At 36.5% G+C, this 26979-nt stretch overlaps 2 protein-coding genes across 6 annotated transcripts in view; one reads left to right on the plus strand and one right to left on the minus strand.

Moving 5' to 3' along the window:
* The first annotated feature begins 217 nt into the window (after positions 1 to 217).
* Positions 218 to 4250, plus strand: SPCS1 (signal peptidase complex subunit 1). The gene is made up of 4 exons (XM_074283512.1): positions 218 to 725; positions 1194 to 1253; positions 1326 to 1412; positions 4038 to 4250. Exons 1-4 carry the CDS (start codon positions 456 to 458, stop codon positions 4161 to 4163), a joined length of 543 nt encoding a protein of 180 aa, XP_074139613.1. The 5' UTR covers positions 218 to 455; the 3' UTR covers positions 4164 to 4250.
* A 2754-nt stretch (positions 4251 to 7004) lies between these two features.
* The window catches only part of NEK4 (NIMA related kinase 4), a 35466-nt gene continuing 15491 nt past the window's right edge, over positions 7005 to 26979 (minus strand). For 3 of the 5 annotated variants that reach the window (XM_074283503.1, XM_074283502.1, XM_074283501.1), the window contains 8 exons: positions 24171 to 24284; positions 21775 to 21924; positions 20863 to 20929; positions 19977 to 20092; positions 15485 to 15573; positions 11044 to 11249; positions 8623 to 8756; positions 7005 to 8034 (listed from right to left, as the gene is read on the minus strand). In XM_074283503.1, coding sequence (XP_074139604.1) covers positions 7942 to 8034; positions 8623 to 8756; positions 11044 to 11249; positions 15485 to 15573; positions 19977 to 20092; positions 20863 to 20929; positions 21775 to 21924; positions 24171 to 24284 — 969 coding nt within the window. In that variant the 3' untranslated portion in view covers positions 7005 to 7941. The remainder of the gene's footprint in view (positions 8035 to 8622; positions 8757 to 11043; positions 11250 to 15484; positions 15574 to 19976; positions 20093 to 20862; positions 20930 to 21774; positions 21925 to 24170; positions 24285 to 26979) is intronic. The other 2 variants (XM_074283505.1, XM_074283504.1) reach the window with 1 other exon arrangement.

A 26979-nucleotide genomic window follows, 5' to 3' on the forward strand; every position in this document is an offset into this window, starting at 1 on the left:
AGACACTGCCTGATGGACCCCGTCCTCTTCCTTCCCTTCTAAACTAGAAGAAAGGGCTGTGCCATCCCCGTGTCTCACCTGTCACCCCCGCCTTTCATCTGCAGTATTTCTAAGCCCCTCTCTCTCCCCCTCGTAGCCACGGTAACTGCGGGTTTGACAGCGAGGGCTCTCGCGCAAGCAGGCAGAGTGTTGGCCGCCCGTACCGCAAGGGGTCTTCGAAGTAGCGAGGAACCCGTTGCCATAGGGACGCGACGCGAGCCGGTGGCCGTTGGACAGCCAAGTAACTTTCGGGACCGAGTCCGGTGGTCGGGGCTGCAGCACCCCGCTTGGAGTCGGCACCCACGGCGACTCCTCCCCGGGGACGGAATGCTTCCCTCCGGCAATCCCAGCAGCCTCCGCCCGCGCCTCAGTCGCGCCAGGTCCAAGCCAGCCCCGAAGGCACACGTGGCTTAGCGATGGGGCGGGGCGGGCCGAGCGGGCCGGCCTGCGCGGTGAGGACATCCGCTTCCGGGATCCAGCTCTCTGCGCACCCGAGTCGCGCTACTCGGCCCCAGCCCCCGAATCTGCTGCCGCCACCGCCTCCTTCGCCAGGCCTCTCCAACAGCGTCGACCCGAGCCGCTCCCATTCCAGATCCCCGAAGCGTAATTCCTCGGCGTCCTTGCAGCGTCGCCTGGCCCCGAAGGCAGTCATGTTGGACGGACTGAGCTCGCTGCCCACGCAGATGGTGAGTGCGCCCGGGCAGGCTTCGTGTGCCCGGCGCCCGCCTGCGCTCCAGCAGCTTCCACTCCCGGGGACCGAGCTGGTGCAGGAGCAGGCCTTTCCCGGCTGCCCCCCCCCCGCCCCGCCCCCCGCTGCGTGTCCCTTCCTTTCCCGTGGCTCTCGCCCTTCTGGCTCGGAGTTCTGGGCTTCTCCTTGCGCGCTCTGTGATGCTCAGCTCATTTGAACTTGTCAGGGCATTTATCGTGTCTCCTTCCAGCCCCTCACCAGCCCTCACGCCCCGCCTTCGTCCTCTGACTTCGGCCGTCTTTACCTTCCCCTAATTTAGTTTTGTCCGAGTTCCCGGGCCCTGCGCCCCGCCCCCCTCCCCCATCGCTTCTCGTGGCCGATCTGGGGCAAGATACAAATCAAAAATGATTGGTAAAAAATGAAGGGTTGTTGAAGTGGTGACTTTTCTGTTTTTTATTTCCCGCAGGATTATAAGGGTCAGAAGTTAGCTGAACAGATGTTTCAGGGAATTATTCTTTTTTCTGCAGTAAGTATCCGTCTTCGTTTGTTTAGCTTTCCTCAGCATAGCCTTTCCTAATAAGATCTCTCTTTGCTCTAGGTAATTGGCTTTATCTATGGCTATGTGGCGGAACAGTTTGGTTGGACGGTCTATATTGTTATGGCTGGATTTGCTTTTTCGTGCTTGGTAAGAAATGCCCCTTTGGATCCTGCTTGTGGTTCTGGTCTTCATTTTGTAAGCACTGATGATGGAAGAGGGTGAGATGAAATTGGGTCCTGGACACCGTCAGTCACATCTCCAGTGCTTGTCATTGGAACAGTCTGATAGATCCCCACTTGGTACGGAGATGCTGAGCTGTATACATCAGAGTGAGCAGTCCGACTTAGCTCCACCGAGACAATAGTCTTTAATTACGGGCCTGGAAGAATTTCTGGTGCTCTCCCTGTCTGGCCTGACCCCACTCAGGGCCCTCCGCCTCTGGGATAGGCACCCAGAATGTACCCTCGCCTATCTAGTTTACTCCCAAGCGCAGATCAAGGGCTCTCTTTTACATAAGGCCTTTCTAGAGGTTTCTTTCCCTCAAAATTATCTTGAATAAGCTTGTATATTTTTTCCCCTTGGATAGATTCTTCACTTCTTGAAGATAGTAACGTTTTCCCCTTTGTCCATGAATCCCCGGTGCTTATCATAGTGCCTGACAATCAGTTCTTTTTGGAGAAGGGAGCAAAGATGTTGAGTAAACTTCAAATATGAAAGACTAATCACCGATTTGATCAGTCAAGTGCCTGGGAATACCTCACAGGCTATTTAGGCATAGAGATATATGTATATGCATTTTCAGTGTGACATAGGCAAATGTGAGTGTTTCATACACATAGGATTAGTCTGTTGGAGAGACTGCTGCTAAAAAAGTCCTTCCCCTTCTTCCATTTAGAAAGTATATGTATTTCTACAATCAGCCAACAAAGTACCTGCTGTGTGCCAGACATTGTATAGGATGCTGGGGATAAAAAGACAGAAATTAGTTCTTGTTCTCAAGGGGCTCGTAGTGTACACATGGTGACAAACGTATTATGTGTGTGTGTGAGAGAGAGTGTGTGTGTGTAAAGTAAAGACAAGGGGGAAGGCAGTAATAGAAAGTTGGTAATCAGGGAAGAGGAGGTGTATTTGAGCTAGGGAACTTTAGAAGTGGAGGTGAAGGGGGAATGCATGGCAAATCTGGAAGGTAGTCTATAAATGTGCATGCAGAGTTTTAGAAAAGTAGAATATTATATGTGGAAATAATAGTAGAAGACCAATTTGGCTACGCTGGAATGTACAGTAATGGGGATGATGTGTAAGAATGTTTAAAAAAAAGGTAGGTTGGAACCAGGTGGTTAAATACTAAAGAGAGAAATTTGTGTTTGAACCTAGAAGAAATGAGGAATTACCAGAAAGTTCTTGAGCAGAGCAATGACAATTCATTCCATGCATTAGGAATATTCTTTTGCAATTTATTTGGAGGCTGGATTAGAAGGGAAAGATGATATTAGGTGATTTCATTGTAGTAGGCCAGAATGTTATGAGGACCTTAACAAGGATAGGAATCTTGTAAAGAGAAAGAATGGGACAGAAGAGGGATGTTACCATGATTTGTAACTGATTTGATTTGTGGGATGAGTTACAGGTGATACCTGTGTGATGAGATGATGGTGGTATACTCAACAGAGACAGGGAATTTGAGAAGACATTTGGGGACCAGTTCAAAATGTCCAGTAGGCAATTGGTATAGGGATAGAGATAAGGATTGAGGTTATGGTTTAAAACTATATGCAACTTTGGGAATCATCTGCATAGAGATAATAATTAAACTATGGGAGCTGATTAGGTTTCCAAGTCAGAGTATAGAGATATAGGGGCAGCTAGGTGGCGCAGTGAATAGAGCACCAGCCCTGAAGTCAGAAGGACCTGAGTTCAAATGTGGTCTCAGACACTTAACACTAACTGGCTGTGTGACCCTGGGAAAGTCACTTAACCTCAGCTGCCCAGGGGGTCAGGGGGAGAAGAGTATAGAGAAAGTAGTGCCATTTAAAAAAAAAAAAAAAAAGGCCATAGAGGAGAAAATATCTGTGATGATAAAATGGTTAATGGTATCAGGCCAGAGAAGTCAAAAAGGATTGAGAAACAGCTATCAAATCATATTTGACAAGAGAGCATTTTTGAAATGATGAGACAAGACGCTATACTGCAAGTTGCTGAGGAGAGGAAGTGTCAGAACAGCTAGTGTAAAGTTTTTTCTAGGAATTTGTGGGAAAGAGGACAGTAGTTTGGGGTATGTAAGGCCTAAAGATACTGGTCTTATTTCATTTTTTTAAAGTATAGGGAGACCTAGTTTTGGTTTGTAAGCAGCAGCAGAGGGAACCAGGAAGAGATTAAAGCCTTGAGAAGATGGTGATTGAATAGGGGCAATATATAGAAGAAAACAAGAGGGAATGGGATCAAACATACAAGTAAAAGGACTGATCTTCATCACATACTGGAACAAAGAAAAAAACAGAAGATGTCCAGGGAAGAAAAGGGAGCCAATACTGAATGGCTTTTATTTTCTCTGAAAAATATAATGGCTTCTGCTGAGATGGTAGAGGCGGCTTAGGAGAGAAGAGTTTGGTACAGCCCTGAGAGACAGTTACAATACATACAAATTAAGAAGTCCACATTCCTATATATCTAAAACAGGAATCAGTTATAAGTTAGAGAAAAGATTTGTAGACTAATGATTCATATCATTTTAGACTTGAATAAGGTATATATTTTTCCCTTCCCTTCTTCAAGCTGACACTTCCTCCATGGCCCATATATCGCCGACATCCCCTCAAATGGCTCCCTGTTCAAGACTCAGGATCAGAAGACAAGAAACCAGCAGAGAAAAAAATAAAACGGCATCCTAAAAATAACTGAAACATTCTAAGATTCAACCTTACAATACTCAAATCTGTTCTTTGTGAAATTTGTCATTTCCAAAACAATAAAAGTACCTACATTGCAGAGCTATGCTTAGAATTCATTATCTATTGTTTACTAAGAACAATTGGGTTTTATTCATAAACATTTTTAGCTTCTGGCTTCATAAATTTCTTGTGAAATGAAAAGTATTTGTCATGTGGAACATGCCTTGCAATTGTAATTGCAAGTTCTTCGTTTGAAGCATACTAGTATTTAATAGATGACTGTTACAATTAACTATTTTATACACTGCATTTTGAATTAATTAAAAAGTTGGGTTTTTTTTCAATAAAACAAAGCCACTCCAATATTACATTGATTAAAGGGTCTTTTGTACAATAAAGACAAAAACTAGTTTTTATTGTGTTACTGCTTTTGTGAATGAAAGTACACTTGTATACCACTTCTGTGGCTGCCTCTTAAAAAGATTTTTAATACTTTTTTTTTTTTTTGTTTTTCTGAGGCTGGAATTAAGTGACTTGCCCAGGGTCACACAGCTAGGAAGTGTTAAGAGTCTGAGACCAGATTTGAACTTGGGTCCTCCTGAATTCAAGGCTGGTGCTCTATCTACCTAGCTGCTCCCAAGGTTTTTAATACTCTTAATATGAATCACCCTTTTCCCTCAAATGCAGTAAGTAACTTTTTGAATGATTAAGCAATAATTCTCAGTAAAATAGTTATTGCTCTAAGCATTCACTAAATGGGATTTTGGGATCTGTGACTTGCTATTCTGCTTTTATAGTACATTTCTAATTGCTAATTAACTAATGCTGCTGACAGCTACAAAGTTCTGCATCTATGCTTTCTCTCTGAAGTAGGCTGAAGAAACTAGAAAGCTCATTCCAAGAAGTAGGAAGTAGAAGGTGGATGGCATGAATTCCAAACTAATATGGAATAGATAGTTAAAACATTTTAAGAATGAGCTAATGGTTAGCGAAGTAGAATGTATTTTATGACAAAAGTCTATCAAACTTGACAAAGCCTCTTATAAGGAACAGGAATATTTAAGTCATAGAAACAATTTAGATAGCTTTCGGGCATACTAGTCTTTTTGAACTAAGGATTCTCTTAACACAGGCCTTATAGGGAAGTGAGCTGTCCATCCATGATGTGTAATCTCTAAAATATTATAATCTCTGGGAACAGGTTGGGGGGGGAGCTTCTGGGAGCAGCCTTAGTTTCAGCTCACTGTAACCACCCTAAATGCAGCCAGTTGTTAACGTCCAAATCCTTTATTGTCTCTTCCAAAATCTTAACTCTTTTTATTTACTTGGGGCTCAGCTAGTTTTCTGGAGGCCTTCCGGATCTTGGTTTCAGTGTTCTCCACAGGACAGCCTGCCACCACTTCTCTTGTGTACCTTCATTCTGCCCTACTGAATCGTGGCTTCTCAATCTCCCAGAGTCCCTCCTGGTTGAGGCTTCTAGCTTATATATGTTCTCTTAAAGGTGTGAATGTTGTAGAACTGTAGTAAGTACTAAGTACCTCTAGAGAACTGTTAAGCACCATGCTAAACAACCACTCTATCAATTCCACTGACTTAGCACCTTGTAAGAATTCTAATAACAATGATGGAACTTAAAGGCTAAGTGACCACTTCTCAACATAGAAAAGATTACTTTCATGGAGGGAAGATTTAACCAGATGACACAATCAGAATATGGAGCTAGAATTGGCCTTGGAGAAGACCTCTAAAAGAAGTATGATTTCCATTTCTAAATCCTGGGTTTAGAGACTCAGGAAACCGAATTAATAATCATAACCTTATTCTCCCACACAAACCTAATATATTGTTATAATAAATCAGCAGGCAAGATTTGTAGGAGTTCTTTGGAACTGGAAAGCACCTTTAAGAACATTGATTTCAATTTTTAAAACATAGGATAAACTTCCTTAGGAAGTTTTATTATATAGCAGCAGGTAAAAAGAAAAATAGTATGTGTTAATTGGTGTATTCAACTATCCTTGGTTCTCTCTTTCCAAATCTGAGGCTTGTCATCACACCATAATGCTGCTTCTATGGTTTCTTTGAATTGGAGAACAGTAGAACTAGTGCTATTTATTAATAAAATTCATGACAGTGTAATGGTTTATAAAGTGTGTGGTACTAAAAGAATATCTTGCAAATTTACTTCTGAGATTTTCACATATTATTACTTGGTTTCAAGTTCTTAAAAGATTCAAGTTGTCATCTAAGGCCTTATAGGGAAGTGAACTGTCCATCCATGATGTGTAATCTTCTCTAAAATATAATCTCTGGGAGCAGCCTTAGTTTCAGCTCACTGTAACCATCCCAAATGCAGCCAGTTGTTAACCTCCAAATCCTTTATTGTCTCTTCCAAAATCTTAACTCTTTTTATTTACTTGGGGCTCGGCTAGTTTTCTGGAGGCCTTCCGGATCTTGGTTTCAGTGTTCTCATCTAAGTTGTTACATTTTAACAAACTCTACAATAGCCTAGTTTAAAAAAAAAGTAGAACCAGAAGGGATGCAATATTGCAAAGGTTTTTATAGCATGCAAAGTGGTAAATAATTTACAAAATAGAAAAATGTCTCAAGTATTAAAATGTTAGCATTTCTCTAATGCAGTTCCATTTACATAGCATTTTAAGGCTTACAAAGATTTTTCCTTACAATAGCCTTTGAGGTAGGTAGTTTTAAGTATTGTTTCACAGTAAATGAAGAAACCGATAGGGGTTAATGGCCACATGCCCTCAAATTTTAGAAATAGGATTTGAACCCAAGTCTTCTGATCCAAGTCCTGTACATTTTCCATTACATTGGAAATTTACTGAACAAATTTTATTTTACAAAATTCTTTTTATTTGCTTCATAACAATTTTACCTCATAAAAAAACAATTACTAGAATATACACAGTAGACCTTTAAAACAAAGAAGGATAATAAGTGTCATGATATAAAATAAGGGAGATTATGCAAAGAAGCTGAATTCTATATTTCAAGAGACATAAAATGCCTCAAATTCAGCCTAAAAGCACCTGTATTTTACTTACAAATTGTTTCATTCCAAAAGGAATTAGTATTCAGGGCATGTTTTGGCTGATGAAAAAATTAATTAAAGCCAGTATATAAATATATACTGAATAAATAAGCCAAAAGCACAAATTAAATAGGTTCAGTCTGCAAGTATGTTGTTCAAACTAAAAGCAATTAATTTTAAAATCTTTGTAAGTGTATAAATAATTATGTATAGCTCCATTCTTCAAATCTATAAAGATCATGCACTGACTTCCAATTTTATCATCTACCATTGTAGTACTGATATTATCACCACCATGTACTTATCAGGCCTACTAAATAAAGCCATTTGTTTAGGTAGTTTGTTACATTACTAGAGCCATCTAGAAAACCTCTGTTCTTATACTGATAGCACTGCTCTGGGAGGTTTTATTCTATTTTAGAATTTCTGGATATACAATGGTTTCAGGCTACTTAACCAAACAAGTCTCATGTAAAACATAAAATAATTTTCCCACAATGTGGTACCCATTTATTCATTTTTTTAAAAAGCCTCTTCCTAAATTAGTCGACACAGCACTCATTCATATCCATTTTTAAACTCTTGCAAAATATAGAAATCCCAGGGGGAAAAAAAAAGACACTACATTTAAGTCACCAATCTGATGTTTGGTAGAGGTAATCTTCTTGGGTAAAACAATACCAAAAAAGTCTTGAAAAATAAGTCTTCAGTTCTGGCAACAGATTAGAACAAATGCTTAGAAGTTCACATTTTCTTCAAAAAATTTCAGGAGTTGAGCTTTCGTGCCATAATTTACATATTTTTCACCCAAATGCTCCTGTAAACGTACCTATGTGTAACAAAGAAAAATCACTATGAAAAATGTGCATATCAGATGACATTTACAAATGTAATCCAAAATACAATTTTGATTGTCAAATTTGGGGATAGATTGGTAATAATAGCTTTACTTTAAGACATAAAGCAGGGGAGCAACATTGATAGAAAGTTTACTACAAAGCCAGCAAGACCTAGGTTCAGCTTTCACTTTTGACATATTGGCCTTGTCACTTCGGGCACATCTAATTTTCGAACTCTGGGTCCCAGTTTAATCTGTTGTTCATCAACCCATATAGGGTTTCGTAATTATGATTTATCAGTAAATGTTTGATTTGTATACCTATTTCATATACCAATTTACCCGGAGTCTTGTAAAAATTGCTTGGGCAAAAAGGGGTCATATGAGTGGAAAGTTTAAGAAGCCCTGCTCTAGGCAATTTTCTGTCTTCATTCAGACTAATTCAGTCTTGAATGTTTACTACATGCAAGGTGCTATGCTCTGCAGGAGGAAACAAACATTAATTCAGAGTAACACTGCACTCAAAATTTATATAAACTTATCTTTAAGCAGACCATCTAGAGTTATCTATATATTTACCTCTCTTTTCAATTCATCATCTTCTTCCATAAGATCATACACTTTTTCTAAAAGCTTCACTCCCAGCCCCTGAATTACATCAGCTCTCAAGACTTCAATCATTCTTCTGATCTTTTCAGAACCAGAAACAACAACTAAAAAATAATAAGACAAGGGCAATAATGGTCAATATCTACACTCCATAGCAAGAAGAATGGAATTCATAAGCAATTTGTAACAATGCCCAAAGAGCTATAAAACTATGCATACCCTTTGATCTAGCAGTGTCTCTACTCGATCTGTATCCCAAAGAACATGAAAAAGGGAAAAGGACCCGTATGTGTACAAATGTTTGTGGCAGACCTTTTTGTAATGGCTGAATGAGTTATGGTATATGAATGTAATGGATTATTTTTGTTCTACAAGAAATGATCAGCAGGATGATTTTAGAGATGCCTGGAGAGACTTTACTGAACTAATGCTAAGTGAAATGAGCAGAGCAAGGAGGATGATTGTATACAGCAATAGCAAGATTACATGATGATCAATTCTGATGGATTTGGCTCTTTTCAACAATGAGGCAATTCACGCCAATTTCAATAGATGATAGAAAAGAACTATCCACATCCAGAAAGAAGGCAATGGGGACTGAATGTGCACTACAGCACAGTAATTTCACCTTTTTGCTGTTGTTGACTTGCTTGTTTTTCTTTCTAATTTTCCCTACTTTTGATCACATTTTTCTTGTGCAGCATGGTAAATGTGGAAATATGTTTAGAAAAACTGCACGTGTTTAACCTATATTGGATTAACTGCTGTCTAGAGTGGGGAAATAGGGACACAAGGTTTTGTAAGACTAAATTCTGAAAACTATTTTTGCATGTACTTGAAAAATAAAAAGTTTTTTTTAAACTACTTTCACCTTTAATGATTATAACCTACTTACTGAATACAATTTCTAGAAATCTATCCTTGAGCTATGTTCACATTAGAAATTTGTACACAAATAGTTTTGTACCTCATTGAATGAATGGGATAAGATATATTAAATACTTGCACTGTGCTAAGCCCTGGAGATACAACTAGTGCCTGCTTGTAAAAGACTCACTTTCTAAGAGGAGAGACAAAGGAAGGTTTTTCTGTAGGTCTGATGATATAGCAGCCTTATTTATAATGCTTCCAGAGGTAATTACCAATCTTTACTCACCAAATCCAAATGAGATGAACCTGACTTTAAGAAAATTAGATACATTCAATTAAAAATCAAGTAAATCAGGGAGTGAATTTATAAAGAAGTCTCTTTAAACCAATAAACATATTAAGAGCTAACTTCTGGTGAAACACTGTACTGTATTCATTGGAAACAAAGGCAACATCATTTGTAATGGGTGAGACAACCTGCAAATAGCTATATGTATATTTGTAAGATATGTACAATGTAAATGTAATGTAATCCTAGTGGGGTTTGGGAGGAATGGAGACAAGAAAAAATTCTTGCAAAAGGTGAGATATAAGATGAATCTTGCAGGAAGCCAGGAGGTGGAGATAAAGAGATAGAACATTCCAGGCATGGAGGAGAGCCAGTGAAAAAGTCTGGAGAAGGGAGATGGCGTGTCAAAAGACACAGCAGAAAGCCAGTATTGTTAGAAAATAGAGTATGTGGATAGGAGTAAGATGTAAGAAGACCAGAACAGTGGGAAGGATACAGGTTGTGAAAGCTCTAAAAACCAGAGAATTTTATATTTGATCCTGAAGTAACGGAAAGGTGTGTGTGTGTGTGTGTGTGTGTGTGTGTGTGTGTGGTGAGAGAGAGAGAGGAAAGAGGGTGGAGGAGGAGGGAGAGAGAGAGGGAGAGGAAGATACATAGTTTGATCTTCATTTGGGAAAATGATTTTGGTGGATGAAAACTTGGAAGAAACTGAAGGCAAGGAGATGATCAATCAAGCTATTCCAACAGTCTAGGCATGAAGTTGTAAGATATTATGCCAGATGGTTGCTGTTTGAATAGAAATAAATGGAAATATAATGAATAATGTAATAGATTTTTATGTAAAGTAAGTGTGAGAGGGGACTCAAGGGTGACATCTAGGTTGTGAGCTGGAGCGTAACTGTAGGCTAATGATGCTCAATAGTAAGAAGAAAGTTAGCAAGAAGAAAGAATTTGGGGCAAAAGATAAATTCTGATGGGTCTACTATATAGTGAGCAAGCTCTCTTAATATATCTAAAATAAGGCATTATTTTAAAAAACCTAACTTTTCAGAGAAATACTTCCCACATAAAGTATGGTATCAATGTAGCCCTTAAACAACTGGAATAAAGTTTCATCTATAAATGGTAACATCAAATGTACAAAATACTATTAAACTATTTTGGCTTTTAAGTATCCTACCTTCAATACAGAGGTAATTTTCAGTTTGCTTCAAAAGTAACAAATCACAAACCTGGAGAAAGTTCTTTAAGCCCAAGTTCCTCTGAATCCTCTTCAACTTTCCCATGCAGAATTAGTGTATCTTTGTATTTTCGATGAAGTCTAAACTCTGACATGGGAAGAAGTTTTGGAATATTTTCACAATTCTCTTTAGAGTCCATTTTTAATGTCTGAGTCATCAGCTGTACCAAATCATTCATTTCATTTGTATGGCCTTTTCTGAAAAAGATTACATTTATAATTAGTTTGATTTTTATGAATTTTCATAAAAAATTTTCAGATTACTTTTTTTTCTTGGAGTGTGGGGTAAAAATCGAAGTTGTTTTTAACATTTTTCTTATGACTGATTTGCCTCAATCATATTTTGAATATTTTGTAATTTTGAGGGGAACTGCTTATCATATCCTTTGCCTACTTGTCTACTGAAGAATGACTACAGGTCTTTATATGTAAATGTTTATACATATATATGTTAACTATTTAGATAAAGATTCTTCCCTCCCATCCTCATCTCTAATTATTGTTTCCATTTTTATCCTACATGCATTAATTTTGTTTGACAGAAGCTTTTCAGTTTTCTGTTAATGAAACTTAGCTATTTCATCTTTTGTGATTGCTTCTCTCTCTTGATTGGTTAAGAATACATCTTTTACCCACAGCTGTAAGAGGTATATGATCTTCTCTTCAAATAATTTAATAATATGATCTTAATATTAAGGTCACATTTAGAATTAGTTCTGTAAGAATATAGTAAAGGGTGTTGGCCCTAACTTCTGTGAAACTGTCTTCCAATTTTTCCATCGGTTTATTTTAACCAAATAGGCAGTTCTTTCCTAAATATTTTGTTTTCTACTTTATCAGAAACTTTATCAAGCACTGGGTTATTGAGTTTCATTTTTCTGATTCTCTTTTGCCTAATCTGTTTCATTGAACTTTAACCTGGAGGTATCAAATAAGCAATCCTGGAACTCCCTTTCCCAAGACAGGCTGAAATTAAGTATCCTTTTGATAATTTGATGGTCATAGCATTAAAAATATAAATTAATTTTGGCATTATTATTTTATTATATTGACACAGCTTAGCAATGGGCATGATTTACCCAGCTATTTAAGTTTCTCATTTCTTTAAGAAGCATTATACAATGTAATCAAATCTATTAAAATTGTGTTTGATAAATATTTCTCGATATTTTGAATATTTATTTGAAACAGAATTTCTTTCTTATTGCTTCTTGGATTATGTTGTTATATAGAGAAATGCTGTTGATTTTTAAAGGCTTATTTTGTAGCCTGCAACTTTGCTAAAGTTGTTATTTCGATTAGAATCTTTGCCAGTTCCCTAAGTTGTTCTAAGTAAATTATGGTATCAGCTAATAAGGATAGTTTTATTTCCTCTTTTCTAAATTTAATGTCTTTAATTTCTTTCTCTTCTGTTACTGCTCTTGCTATCATTTCCAGAACTATATCAAACAATAATAAGGAAAGTGGGCCTCCTTGTTTTACGCCCCCGATTCTTGGGAAAAATTTTAATCTATCTTCATTATGTATGATGCTACCTTTTGGTATTAGATATTGTGAATGATAGTTTCAAAAGATTCCTTTTTGCCTACTTTGTAGGATTCTTATCATAAATGAGTACTGTGCTTTGTCAAAAGCTCTTTCCAAATCTATTGAGATAAGCATATGACTTTGGATATTTTTATTTTCAAAATAATTATACAATAATGTTGAACCATTCCTGTATCCCTGTTATAAATTCAACCTAGCTATGATGAATGATTTTTTGATGAATTGTTGCAGATTACTTTTTTTTTTATTTTAAAATTTGGAATCAATACTCATTAGTGATATTGGTTTATATAGGTTTTTTTATGCCTTATCCTTCCCTTGTTTAGGTTTTAAGATTATATTTATGTCATAAAAAGAATCAAGTTTTCTTTGTAGAATTGTGTTGAATGCTTCTTTTTTGTTGAAGTTAATTTTTTTCCCATTAATATGCCTCAATCTTGAGCTGCAACTTAAGCTCCGTTGCTCTTCTGAATATATTCCATTCCCTTCTGCTATTTCTTGTGGGTATAGAATAACTGTGTCGCTCAAATTTTGTTTTCCTTTATATCTGAAGGTTTTTCTCCTACTTGCTTACAGAATTTGTTGCTTGTCATTGGAATTATTAAATTTAATTCTATGTATCTTGGAATTGACAGCATGAGGTAGCTGTGTAAGTATTTTTTTTAAACAATTTTAAAAACAAAACAGATTCTTCTGATTACCTCTTTGTTTTCTACATTGAGAAATTCTGGGCAGTTTTCTTGTATTATTTATTATGTTCTTGTAGTCAGGTTTTTGACTGTCATATTCTGGGAGACCTATAATTCTCAAGTTTTTTCCTGTGCAAAGTATCTCAGAGATAAATGTTTTGCTTACATGATAACGTTCTCTTTTTATGTTATTGCTTTTTGTTTCTCAGCTTTCAGGCTATCCTTTGCTTCTGTGTATATATGCATTCCCAATCAATTATTATCTCTTTTGTTTCTTTGATAAGACTTACCACCATGGATCCATATTTTTAAATTGTGTTGCATTATTTAATCACAGATGTCTAGACTCTCTTAGCTGTTCTCAAAGCCATATTCTTTTCTGTTATTAATGTGTTCACTAATGTTTTATCTACTTTTATTCAAAGTTTTTAGTATTCTTCCTTTTGAAATCATTAGTAATTCTAAACTTTTTTTCCTTATTGCTGATTTTTTGACTCTTTCTCTTTTGATGGTGGTTTCCCCATGCACTGGATCCCCAGGCTATCTCAGACTTTTTCCATGTTGGGCAATTCACATTTCATTGGCCTCAATCTCTGACCCAAGTGATTTCTGGGGGATGACAGAGATGGACACTGGGCTTTTTTCCCTCAGACTCAGTGGAATGCCTCATAAACATACGACTGTCCTGACCCAATTTCCTCTGTTCCTCAGTGCTCTGGGTGAGCTTCTTTCTAACCCTAAGTAAACTTCTGCCTTTTGATTCTCTGTCACTGGGAAGAAGCAGCACAAAGGCAGAATGGAGTTTCATTGTAAGCCCATGAGTGATCTATGTAACCCTGTATAAAGGGCATAATGAGTGTTGGATTAGGGGCAAAAAATAACTCTTCCCTACTATTATATCATTGAATTGTTACCTCCCTAGGGTTCTTCGTTTCCCAAACAATGCTTTCTTTTTGACCTTTCCCAGTTTCCTTAGTAAAGTGGGATTTTGTATCTAGAGCCAACGGTGTGTGTATGTAATTGTATATACACATATTTAAAGATTTACTAACACTAAACACTATAGGCAAACATACAAGAGAGTAAAGGAAACGATACAAAGTTTTGTTTTGTTTTTTGGTTAACATGGCCCTAAGTGAATTTAAAGGAATCTGTCTTATACTTATGAAATAATGTATATAAATCCTTTCATTTCACATTGCCAATCCTTTTTTTCCTCAGATTTTTTTCTGGAGTCATCTTCCCAAGCTAGATGTTAGGTCAATTTTTATCTTTTAACCAATGGATTAGAGATTTAGCAAACCTATCGGTGTCTCAGTTTTTAAAAAAATCTATTTTGTTAACTGGAAGTCTAAGTATGGGGGCTTCTATCCCTTCTATATAATCTTACATTGGACTTTTTATATACTTTGTCCCTTTTATACATTCACTACTCCCACTGGACTCTAGGACATCTAGCCTGTAAAGAACTTACCATGGCTTCCCTTAGCTGAGTCTCTTTGAAATATGAAATTGAAACATTAAGCTAAAAGTATATGGTGCCATATGAGTAGGATAATTTAGGTGCAATTATCTAAAGGCAGGGAAGAAACCAATGACCTTTCACAATCTTATGATTATCATTTTCAACTTAATACTTACTTTTAATTTTATATTTATCATTTTCATAGATTTCCCCCGCCCCATCAATATTCAAGTAAAGTTATGTAATCAAAATGACCAAGTTTAGTCTCAGAGAAGAAATGAGAAAATGCAGCTTTCTCCTTTTGGTAAGGAAATAATAGATGGTAGGGGGTAAGAACTATGGCTGTTGATGTTATATAAGCTATAACAGGGTTTATGTACTAGCTTTTTTCCTAAATTGTTTTTTTTTTAAATTCTTTGTCACAAGGGAAAATTTCCTGATGGGGAAGTGTGGAAGAGAATATTCAGGAATAAATATGATATAAAAGCAAAAGTATTATTAAAATATACCTAAAAAAAATCTGTCTACAAGCTATTACAAAATTGAACTAAAACTTACTTCTGCAGTATTGCATAAATGAGAAGCCAACATAAATCTTCTATGTGAATAAAAGTACACAAAAATCAGGTTAATTCATTAGTATTAATTAAGATAGGACACAATTTAATAAACACAGATTTGAAATGGCATTTTAATTAACCTATGAAGGAAGGTTAAAAAAATATACTTACCCTTCCTTGGAATCTCCATCTGACTTATCAGTTGAACTTGTAGAAGAACTTAACTCATCCTCAGACAGACAACGAACTAACTTCTTTTCCTATTAACAAAATACTCAGTAATTATATATCCAAAATGCAATTATATGAAAATTTTAAGCTAAAGCAACATATATATATAGTTACAATGTAAGTCCTCTGACCTAATTCATTATTTCTACTAGTAATACTACTCTTCATCAAGACTCCCACATTTGAAATCTTATTATTTTTTATTCTTCCCTCCTTCATCTTTCACACAGCAGTGGCTCCCTATTACCTAACAAGCAAAGCTCAAATCCCTTAGCCTGAAATTCAAAGCCCTCCACAACTTAACACCAGTCTACAAATGGTGAAGCTTAATATTGGTCTCCCCTCCAAATACTTGAGATTATAGCCTAACTTAGTGACTTGCTGTAGTAAACAACCTGTATTCTTCTTCCTCTATGCTTCTGCTCATGTAATTTCTTGTGCCTAGATTTCCTACCCATTTTCCCCCTCTCCACCACCACCCATATTTTAAAGCAAAGCTCACAGGGCAACTCCTATGAAACTTTCCTTATTTCCTTGGATTTCATATAACATTTTGTTTCATTGAATCACTTTAAGGGAATTATGTAATACCACATATTACAACTCTGTAAAAGTACAGGCTAACTCCCTGGAGGGCCTCAGGATCAGCCAGAGTCAAGATAAATCCAAGTCCTTGGTCTTTAGGGGGAGAAGTGAAGCAGGCAGGCAAGATGCCCCGAGGCTTACCAAAGATATATCTTGGATTCTGGAGTCCGGTGTCTCCAGCCTCTCTCCTCCTCATCCTGCCGTTAAGTGACCCTGATTTCTCTCCCTCAGCCCTTCAATCCTTACCTACGATTACCTCACCACCAAGCATTCAGCAAGCCCCAAAGGTGAGAAGAACCATCATCTAAATATATGCTTATAGAGCCATTATCTTATATTGAATAGGTAATTAGCTTTAAGTGCTCTCTTGTCTGATTCAAGCACATCTTTTTCAGTTTCAGTCCTCTACACAGTTATCTTACTCCTCTAGACTTGAAGATTCATGAAGCTAAACACCATATTTTAGCTAACCTCTGTAGTTTACTCAGCTCCTAAAAAATGATTAACATTTAATACTTATTTGTTGAAGAAGACAGAAATTACTCCATAAACCAAGTTTCTTTACTGAATTGGAAATTAAAGCCCTTCTCATCCAGATCACAAGTGAAGCCTGAAGAGCAACACACTGATTTCCCTCAAGGAAAAATCAACCTTAAAGAGAATATTCTTTTTACACAATAAAGGACAATTCTATATAATGCTCAAATCTTTCAGTATGACTAGGATTAACTAACATGGGTCCTGGCTTATTAGACTAACCATCAAATTCTATCTAACAAATGATAGTTATAGCTTGATTATGATGCAATAACACCTGAGAAGTAAGTAGCTCAGAAGGTTGCCTGATGTGGAAGAATACACTTGATGTACTAAGTGCATTCAAACCAATAATCTGAACTAATTAGGAATTAGTTAAGTATGAATTAGTAAAACATCTATTGAACACAATTTTTCTTAAAGAAGTGAAACTTTATTATCATCAGATATAAGTAAGTCTTGTTCTTTACCATAATATATAGTGTCAGAGTAGAATGGTAAAAAACTGCTTTCCCCTATGTGTTTTCTAGTTAAAAATAAGCTTATCCCTAGTTAGGAAATCTTTATTTGCCCTTTTTTCCTCTAAATGACATTCATGCCTCATAAGTAAGGAAAAAGAATTTTCAAGCTCTATTACAATGTATCAGAAAAAGAAAATATGAAAGTGATTTGTAGTGAAATGAGAAAATAAGGGCTTTTCTTTTGGCCAGTTAAATGGGTATATTAGTAAAGTGTTTGTGAGTGTGTGTGCTTGCGTGTATTTATCAGAACCAAGCTTACTATCTTGTAAGTAATACTACAGTACTTTCTTAGTGAGTGATGAGTTACTAGCATACGATTAGTTGTATGTGACCATACCTCAAAATTTTTCTCTTAATTTCAATATTATCACCTTCAATCAATAAAAATTTTTATTAAGTGCCTACTCTGTATGGGAACACAAAGACAAAATGATACTGTTATCTCCCTCAGGCAGTTTATATTCAATTGGAGATGATACCAGATATCCATATAAGTATTTGCATGATCCAGGGTTCAGATAGGGTTCAAGGCTGGCCTGATTTCATTGGCAGAGGGAATCCCTAAGGAAGCATTTCCTTCTTAACACAGAGTGGCAATTCTTCTGCCACTTGCTTGGTATTTACTTACTTATTTTTAAATTAATTTTATAATTATAACATTTTTTTTGACAGTACATATGCATAGATAATTTACACATTATCTCTTGTACTCCCTTCTGTTCCGAATTTTCCCCCTCCTTCCCTCCACTTCCTCCCCTAGATGGCAGGCATTCCCATACATATTAAATATCTTATAGTATATCCTAGGTACAATATATATGTGCAGAACTGAATTTTGTTGTTGTTGTTGCAAAGGAAGAATTGGATTCGGAAGGTTAAAATAATCTGGGGAGAAAAAAACAAACAAAAAAAAAATCTCAGAGTTTACACTCATTTCCCAATGTTCCTTTTCTGGGTGTAGCTGATTCTGTCCATCATTGATCAATTGGAATTGGATTAGCTCTTCTCTATGTTGAAGATATCCACTTCCATCAGAACACATCCTCATACAGTATCATTGTTGAAGTGTATAATGATCTCCTAGTGCCACTTGGTATTTAAAGGGTGACAGAGTAGCCAGAGCCATTCACTAGTATGAGGCTGAGACCAGATTCTACCTGGGCTCTTTTGGTCACCTCTCTGGGTACTTGGCCCACAGTCTGACCTAATATAGCCCCCCTGCCATGCATGTTCATCCAGTAAAATGAATAACTAGAAGCTCAGGATTGAATGATACAGAATAAATGCAAGGTGACTAGAAGCTACAGAGACACTAACAGCCAGGGAGGGAAAGGATCAAGAAAAACTTCAAGTATCAGGTAGTATTTGAGGTTTAAAGGAACCAAAGTATCCTAAAACTCCCTAAGTGGGAAGGAAAGGGTACAGATCAGATAGAGAGGCAGCAAGTCTAAAGGCAAGAGTGTTATATGTAACAAAAAGCAGGAATCAGAATGTGTGAACAATGCATATGTATGGCGAGGAGCTGTATTATAAAGGGTTTAAATGCGAAATAGGAGTTTCTATTAGAGCCTAGAGGCAACGGGGATAAACTGGAGTATCTTTGAGTAGGAGAGTGATACAGCCAGATATGTATCAGGCCTGTGGCAGTTACGTAAAGAATGAATTGGACAGAAAAGAGGAATGAAATCTGGAAGCCACTAAGAAGACCCTGCCCTGCGTGAGGTAAGAAGTGATAGACTGAACTGGAAGATTGGCCATATAAAGAGAAAGAAGGGGGCAGGTGTGAGAGATGTTGGAAAATAGAATTGATAAGACAGGCAGTATGCTATGTGTGTAAGAGTGAAAAGTCAAAGTCAAAGGGGATCCCAAGGTCATACACCTGGTGACTGGAAGGAGATTGGCATCCTCATCAGAGATAAAGAATTGTGGAAGAAGGATACATTGTGAAGAGACAGATAATGTGCTCAACTTTGGATGTGTTGATTTTGAGATCTCTGTAAGACATCTAGTTCAAATATGAAAAAGACAGTTGATAATATTGGAGCAATGAGAAGAGAGACTAGGATTGGATATATAGATTTGGAGATCACCTGCTAAAAAAATATGATCAAATCCATAGGGCCTGAAGAGGTCATTAAGTGAGAAAGTAGACAGACAGAAGGGGGTCCAGAACAGTGCTCTGGGGAATACCTAAAGTTATAAGGCTTAACATGGCTGATGATCTTGCAAAGGAGACTCAGGGGCACTCAGATAGGAGCAGGAGAAGGAAGAGAGAATAGTATCATGAACACCCAGAAAGAAGAGTACATCCAGGAGGACATATGATCAATAGGAACAAATGGGTGTAAAGTAGTCAAGAAAGATGGGGATTGAGGAAAAGTGATCAGATTTGGCTATTGGGTCAGAAACCACACTGCAGGTAGCTGAGGAGACAGGGGAAGTGCAGGTAACAAGAGTGGACAGCTTTTCTAGAAGTCTGAGTGGGAAGATGATGGAGCTATGAAGGAAGGAAGATGATGGCTTAAAGGGATGGTACAGCCTAATCAATATTCAGAATTTTTTAGGACTGAAAAGACCCAGATATGTTTGTAGACAGCTGGGAATGAACTAACAGATAGGAAGAATCTGAAAAAGAGGTTAATTATGCTTCTGCAGAGGCAGATGGGAAGGATGAGATCAAGGTTTGGCCTTGGCAAGAAGGGTCACCTCTTTTTCATCAGCAATACTGTTAAAAAAACAAAAAGAGAATTTAAATATTTCCAAATTAAGGCATGTGGCTTGTGATTTACCTGAGAGGTATCCACATCTGAAGATAACTGATGAGCAATAATGTGCTCATCTTCTATGTGCAACTTCATTCCTTCTGTATCCAGAGATCCTCTTCTCACTGAAGGACCTGAAAAAACTATCAAAGGCCAGTTGGCTTAAAACTTAGGGACAAGAGTCAGGCAGAAGAAACTATAAAAAAGCACTGGTCTTAGATTCACAGAATCATAGCTATGGAGCTGGAAGGTATCTGACAAGCCCATTCATTTTATAGATGAAGAAATTGAGACCCAGAGAAGTATAGACAGACATAGATCTGATGATCTGGCAGGACACTAGCCATTTGGTTACGGACAAAGCAATTAATTTCTGGGTGTTGGTTTTGTTTTGTTTGTAAAATGGGGATAATTACACTATTCATCTCAAGACTTGTGTTGCACTCTGTAAAGCAAAACATAAATATTATCTAGTTAAAGATCTGATACATACATTTTATTTAATAATCCCTAGATCTGGACTAACCTCTCCAATGGCCTTAACTCACTATTCATGTTCTTGAGAGCAATGCATTGACCCCTAGACAAGTTCAGGCAAAGTTTAGAAGTAGAAACACAATAAAATTTGAAAAATCTACTTTACTCTTTTGTGTTAGTTCTGCCCAATTAGGAGATTACACTTTCCCAAACCAAAAACATATATTGATAATGTTAAGATTATCTAAATTACTTTATACTAGTCAAAATCCTAAACTGGATATTGAAAGTTCCTATACCTCATCAAGTATGAGTTCTTTTTTTCATACTTTCACACTGAAAAAAAATTAAATACATGCACCAACTTCCCCCTAACCACTCCCCTACCCCCTTCTTCTTCAACAAGAGTGGTTGGGGAAGGGGAAAAAGATCTTACCAGTAGGAAATATCTCTTCTTGTGACCTCTTTAATCTCCTTCTTTCTCTAGCTGACAAAGGTCGATCCTTTTAAGGAATGAGAGCTAAGAGTTACTCTATCATTAGCACATAAAAATGTTTGGCACCAGCCGTCAAAGGGAGCTTTGAAACCAGCCTTTCAATATCAAAGCTACTGTAACTAGGCACACATATTTAAGAAGTCTGAATATCAGTAGTTTTCAATGCATTTAAAAAATATACCAAATCTTCCTAATTTCAAATTTTTGTATTTGAAGTAGCAGGGTACCTAAACCAGGGAAGCTGCTTGCCTGCACAATTAAGCAATCCCAGGTTACTCCATTCTATAATTTGCAGATGTTCCATTATGGAATTAAGATTCTTTACATCTTTTCATATTTTGCAAGTAACCATTCTGCGAATCAAGGCTAGAAGAATAATAGTATATTATTCCATAGCAGCTTAAGATTTACAAAATAGTTTTCTTAAAAAGACTGTGAGAGGGGCAGCTAGGTGGTACAGTGGATAGAGCACCAGCCTTGAATTCAGGAGGACCAGAGTTCAAATATGATCTCAGACACTTAACACTTACTTAGCTCTGTGACCCTGGGCAAGTCACTTAACCCCAGCCTCAGGGAAAAAAAAAAAAAAAAGACTGTGAGGTAGACATGGTATTATTATTATTATTATTATTATTATCCTCATTTTATAGCTGAAGAAACTGAGGACTGTGTGACTTGCTTAGGGTTACACAACTGTTAAGTATAAAAGTAGGAATAAAATCAAAGTCTTTTGCCTCTAAGTTTAGTGTCCCTTCCACTTCACTATACTATTCTCAACTCTACAATTTACCCTGATTCTTATGTCAAAAAATGTTACAAAGACTAATTAAATTTCAAAAAATTCCTGCAAACCTTTGAGGATGTTATCTCACTGCTTCTTGAATTATCCATAGACACCATTACTTCTGTGCTATGTTTATCAGCATCACTGTATGTCATCTTCTCAACTGTTTTACTAGCAATGGGAGGAGAAGGCAAAGGTCTAGAAGGAACTTCCTGAAACTTAAAAAATATATAAAAATAAATTCAGTTTCATATTCATCCTTTCCCATTTTTCACTTCACATTATAATCCCCAAAACTGTTTTCCCAAAGCTTCAAATGTTTATATTTTTACAATAACCTACCCAATAATAGCCACCCTCTTAGCACAGAAGGAAAAATACTAGAGAAAACTCCTTAAAGAGGTTAGCTATCTCCATTTATGAGTGTGGGATAAGGAAAAAATTACCAACACCTCATTAAAGAGAATTGCATATTAAGCCATACTGGCCTCTTCCCTTACATACCCAAAGCGATCTTTCCATCTTCTTTCAAAAGTAGACATTTCCCCTATTATATATAATTGATTCATATTTTAAAACTAATTTTAGCATGTCATTTTTTTCCTAAATATTTCCTGGTCTTCTGTTGATAGTGTTTTATGTATCTTTTTGGGCAATTGTTAATTTAAATTTTAAACAACTTATCCAAAGTCTATTACAAGTGAGATAAGTTTATTCAAGAATTTGTGATATTATCAGTATAGGTGTTGCCACTTCTGATTCAGATCGCATTTTATCATAATAAATGATCTTCAAAGAGTTCCCATGACCCTAGCAGTACCATATTTCAAACTATATTATAGTAATCAAGAAAATAATCCGGTATTGGCTAAGAAATATAGTGATAGATTCACTGGAATAGAGCAGTACAAAGTGTGATAACCATAGTAATCTAGTTTTTGATAAATCCAAAGATTCAAACTGGAGAACATGGAAAATTGTACTTGTCAGATATTTGGATAAAAGAAGAGTTTTTATGACTAAGTAAGACAGACATAGATAGGCTTGTGGGAAGTAAAATGTATTTTGATTAACTGAAATTAAAAGGATTTTGCACCATAAAACCAATGTACCCAAAATCGGGAAAGCAGGAAACAAGTTTTTTTACAGTATGTTTCTTTGATAAAGATCTCATTTCTCAAATATATAGGGAACTGAGCTAGAGTTATTAAAAAAAAAAAGCCATTCCCCAATTGATAAATGGTCAAAAGATATGAACATGCACTTTTCAGAAAAAAGCAAAACTAACACTAGTTACATTTTTAAAAATGCTCTAAATCTCTGATTAAAGAAATGCAAATTAATACAACTCTGAGGTACCATTTCACATCTATTCAATTGGAAGAAAAAGAAAATGACAAATGCCGGGAAGGGTTGTAGAAAAATAATGACACTAATGCACTTTGATGGAGTTATGAACTGATCTGACCATTTTGGAGAACAATTTGGAACCATGCCCAAATGGCTAAAAAACTGGTGCATACCCTTTGTTTAACCCAGAAATACCTCCACTAAGTCTGTATCCCAAAAAGATCAAAGAAAATGGAAAAGGACTTTTTTGTACAAAAATATTTATAGATTTTTTTTGGTGGCAAAAATTGGAAATTAAGGAGATGCCCATCAATTTGAGAATAGATAAATGTGGCCTATCACTGTGATGGAATACTATTAAAATGATGAGTAGGATGATTTCAGAAAAATCTGGGAAGACTTATATGAACTGGTGCAAATTGAAGTGAGCAGAACCAGGAAAATATTGTATAAATAACAGCAATACTGTAATGATGAGAAACCATGAAAGACTTAGCTACTTTAATCAATACAATGATCCAAGACAATTCCAAGAATCTATGATAAACAACTGCTATCTATACACCTCCAGAGACAGAAATTATGAACTCTGTACAGAGGCTGAAGTATACTTTTTAAAATTTATTTTTCTTGATTTTGTGTGTTTTCTTTTGTAATATGTCTAATATGGAAATATGTTTTACATAACTTCATATGTATAATTCATATCATATTTGCTTGCCTTCTCAAAGAAACTCAAAATTTAAAATAAGTTAATGTTGAAAAAAAATTTTTAAATGTAATTGGGAAATATTAAGTAAAACAAATTTAAAACATACATACATGTGTATGTAACATAATTTAAAGATTTGCCATGACCAAAAAACATCCTTCTGAGGCCACCATGATGATCCTCTAGAGATTAGCCTGGCCCTCAGATGGACAAATCCCAGTACATCACAAGGAGCAGATGTGAAATATTTTTACCTTGTAGAACCTATCAGAACTTCCTCTCTGCAGAAAATTCAAAGTTTCCTTCACACCACAATGAATCAATATATATAACTTTTGTGAGTTCTGAAAATTTCACTGTTAAAGGTACGTGACAAATTATCCCAAAGAAGTTTCTACCTACCTGTCCATTACCTCTACTTCTTTCAACTTGTTCCCTTCTTTTCTGCCTTCTTTGCCGGGAGTGGAAGGGCTCAGACACAGAACTATGGGGCTGTAAGTATGGATTGATTCTATCCTGAAAATGAAAAAAACTTCGTATGTCCATGGAATGAAATGGGATTTTAGTCTTCTAAATGGCCATGCCTTCTTAGTTCCCATCCAAAAAGTATTCCTGGGGCTTAGGAGGAAAAAATTTCCCTTGGTACGTGCAGAAATTCTGAAAATAAATGCCTTCTAGCTACCCTGGACTACAATCAAAATAACATCAATCTATTCTGTCCCAATTCAGAATTCTTTGTTTCTCTTCGCCCAATTAAAAAAACAAATCATTCTGGACTATTTGTTTCCTGAATGCTACTTTCCATTCATCTCCCAGTTTGTGCATTTGCAAGGACTGTCCTGCGAATACACTCCTTCTTCACTTCAACACTAGAGAATCCATATGCATACCCTCAGCTGTTAAGTGTGCTCATTCTCTCTCTCCCTCTCTCTCTCTCTGTCTCTGTCTCTCTCTCCTTACATTTCCCTCATTGTGGGTGTATATGTTCTGTTACCTACTCAAATCTCTGCTCTTTAAGAGCAGGGAAAAATCTTATTTCTGTCTTAGTATTCTTGGTGAATACACAGTCCTATCTACTGAATAAACATTTATTGAACTTAACAACTCTTTGAGCTAAGAATTTTCTATAACCTTTTAATGGAAAAAATAATTGTAAATGTGTGGTTCAGCAAAACACCATTTGTTTCTTTTAAATTTTGAATTTAATTCCTGATGAAAACTAGTAATTTGGATATAAATATATAACCTACTTTCAATAATTTAATTTAATTAATACTATAAAAAGCCTTTCAGTAATTTCCATGCAACAACTTTTAGGTGTAAAAATCTCCAAATGCAGAGGACTAAATTTAGATGGTTATAGAAAAGAATCAATGCATATCTTATGCATGAAAATTGGATAAGAAAATGCATTTCCCTCCTTTCTTTGGAGAGTGAGGAGCTATGAATGTGGAACTGCACACACCTGACTGAGAAAGTGCTTCATTTTGCTGAACTAATTTTTTTTTCTTTATTCTTTTTTTTTTTTTTTTCTTTCTGTTACAAGGAAAAGCTCACTGGGTAAGACTTAAAGGAAAATGCACTCAGAAATGAAGGTAATATAAAAAACAAAATATATTCCTAAAATTACAAATGGAAAAAAAAAAGGGTTTAATTGAAAAATAACAAATTAAAACAAAATGGAGACATTCCAAATTTACTATTATAATGTCTGTGTTTTGAGGTGGAGCCAAGATGGTGACACAAAGGCAGGAATTCCTTTAAATAATGACTCTAAATGAATTTTAGAGCAAAAGAAGACCCAAAAAGATGAGTAGAACATTTTTCAGCCAAAGATAACTTAGAAGCTCAGTAGAACAGGATGGGATACCTGGATGGGAGTCTAGCATTCAGTTCTGGTGCGGGCCATGCCAGTGCAGTACTAGACCCAGCTCTGGTCCAGGCCCAGGCCTAACCTCTAACTCAGCAGAAGTACTGGTGGTTTCCAGACCTCTCAGCTGAGAGACACTAAAGAGGAGCTTAGAAGGTCAGCAGAAAAGGCCTGTGGGACTAGAATGGGGGCTACTGAGCAATCTCAGCACAGGCTTGGACCCCAGCATCAGTGAGGCAGGACCTCTGAATCAGCAGCAGTACTGGAGGCTAGTGGACCTCTCAGCCTGGGGACACTAGGGAAGACTCAGAAGGTCAGTTGAGAGGGTCTGTGGCAAAGGGGTAGGGATCTGGTGTGCAGTCCCTGTGCAGCCTTGGCTAGCACACTAGACCTTACAGCTACTGTGAGGCAGGGACACACCTAACAGCTCTAGGGCAGAAAACAGTGTTGGGGTCAGATTTTTGAAAATAACTACATAAAACCCCAGAAGGTTGGAACAGTGTACCCTCCACGCTGTAAACAGAGCTGTACTTTAACAAAGAATTAAAAGCAGAGTAATAGGCTAGGAAAATGAGCAGAAAACAAAAAAAGGTTCTGACCACTGAAAGTTATTATGGAAAGTTATTATACAAGGAAGATCAAAACACACACTCAGAAGATGATAAAGTTAAAGCTCCTACATTCAAAGCCTCAAAGAAAATTAAGAATTGGGCTCAGGTTATGGAAGTACTCAAAAGGGATTTTGAAAATCATATAAGAGAGATAAGAGGAAAAATTAGGGAAAGAATTGAGAAAGGTGCAAAAGGAAATACAAAAAGCTAATGAGGAGAAGAATGCTTTAAAAAGCAAAATTGGCCAACTGGGAAAGAAAGTACAAAAGCTCACAGAGGAAAATAAATTTGAGCAAATGGAAGCTAATGACTTTATGAGAAATCAAGATACAATAAAGCAAAACCGAAAAAATGGAAAAAAAAACTGGAAATATCTCATTGGAAAAATAACTGACTTGGAAAACAGATACAGGAGAGATCATTTAAAAATTATTGGTCTAACTGATGCTAAGTGAAGTGAATAGAACCAAGAGAATACTGTACACAGCAAAAACAAGATCGTACAATGATCAATTCTAACAGACATGGATCTTTTCAACAGCAAGATAATTCAGGCCAATTCCAATGGTCTTAGAGTGGAGAGAGGGGTATAGGGACTGATGTGGATCACAATATATTATTTTCATTCTTTTTGTTGTTGTTTTCTTGTATTTTGTTTTCTTCTTTTTTCCTTTTGGATCTGATTTTTCTTGTGCAGCATGATAATTGTGGAAATATGTATAGAAGAAAT

This window comes from Sminthopsis crassicaudata, chromosome 1, assembly GCF_048593235.1.
Source record: "Sminthopsis crassicaudata isolate SCR6 chromosome 1, ASM4859323v1, whole genome shotgun sequence".
NCBI classification, from domain to species: Eukaryota; Metazoa; Chordata; class Mammalia; order Dasyuromorphia; family Dasyuridae; genus Sminthopsis; species Sminthopsis crassicaudata.

Bases quoted from the DNA above. Each gene is read 5' to 3' on its own strand.
- SPCS1 (XM_074283512.1), top strand. From the start codon at position 456: ATGGGGCGGGGCGGGCCGAGCGGGCCGGCCTGCGCGGTGAGGACATCC. The intron at 726-1,193 runs GTGAGTGCGCCC...TATTTCCCGCAG, and splicing joins GCTCGCTGCCCACGCAGATG to GATTATAAGGGTCAGAAGTT. The intron at 1,413-4,037 runs GTAAGAAATGCC...CCCTTCTTCAAG, and splicing joins GATTTGCTTTTTCGTGCTTG to CTGACACTTCCTCCATGGCC.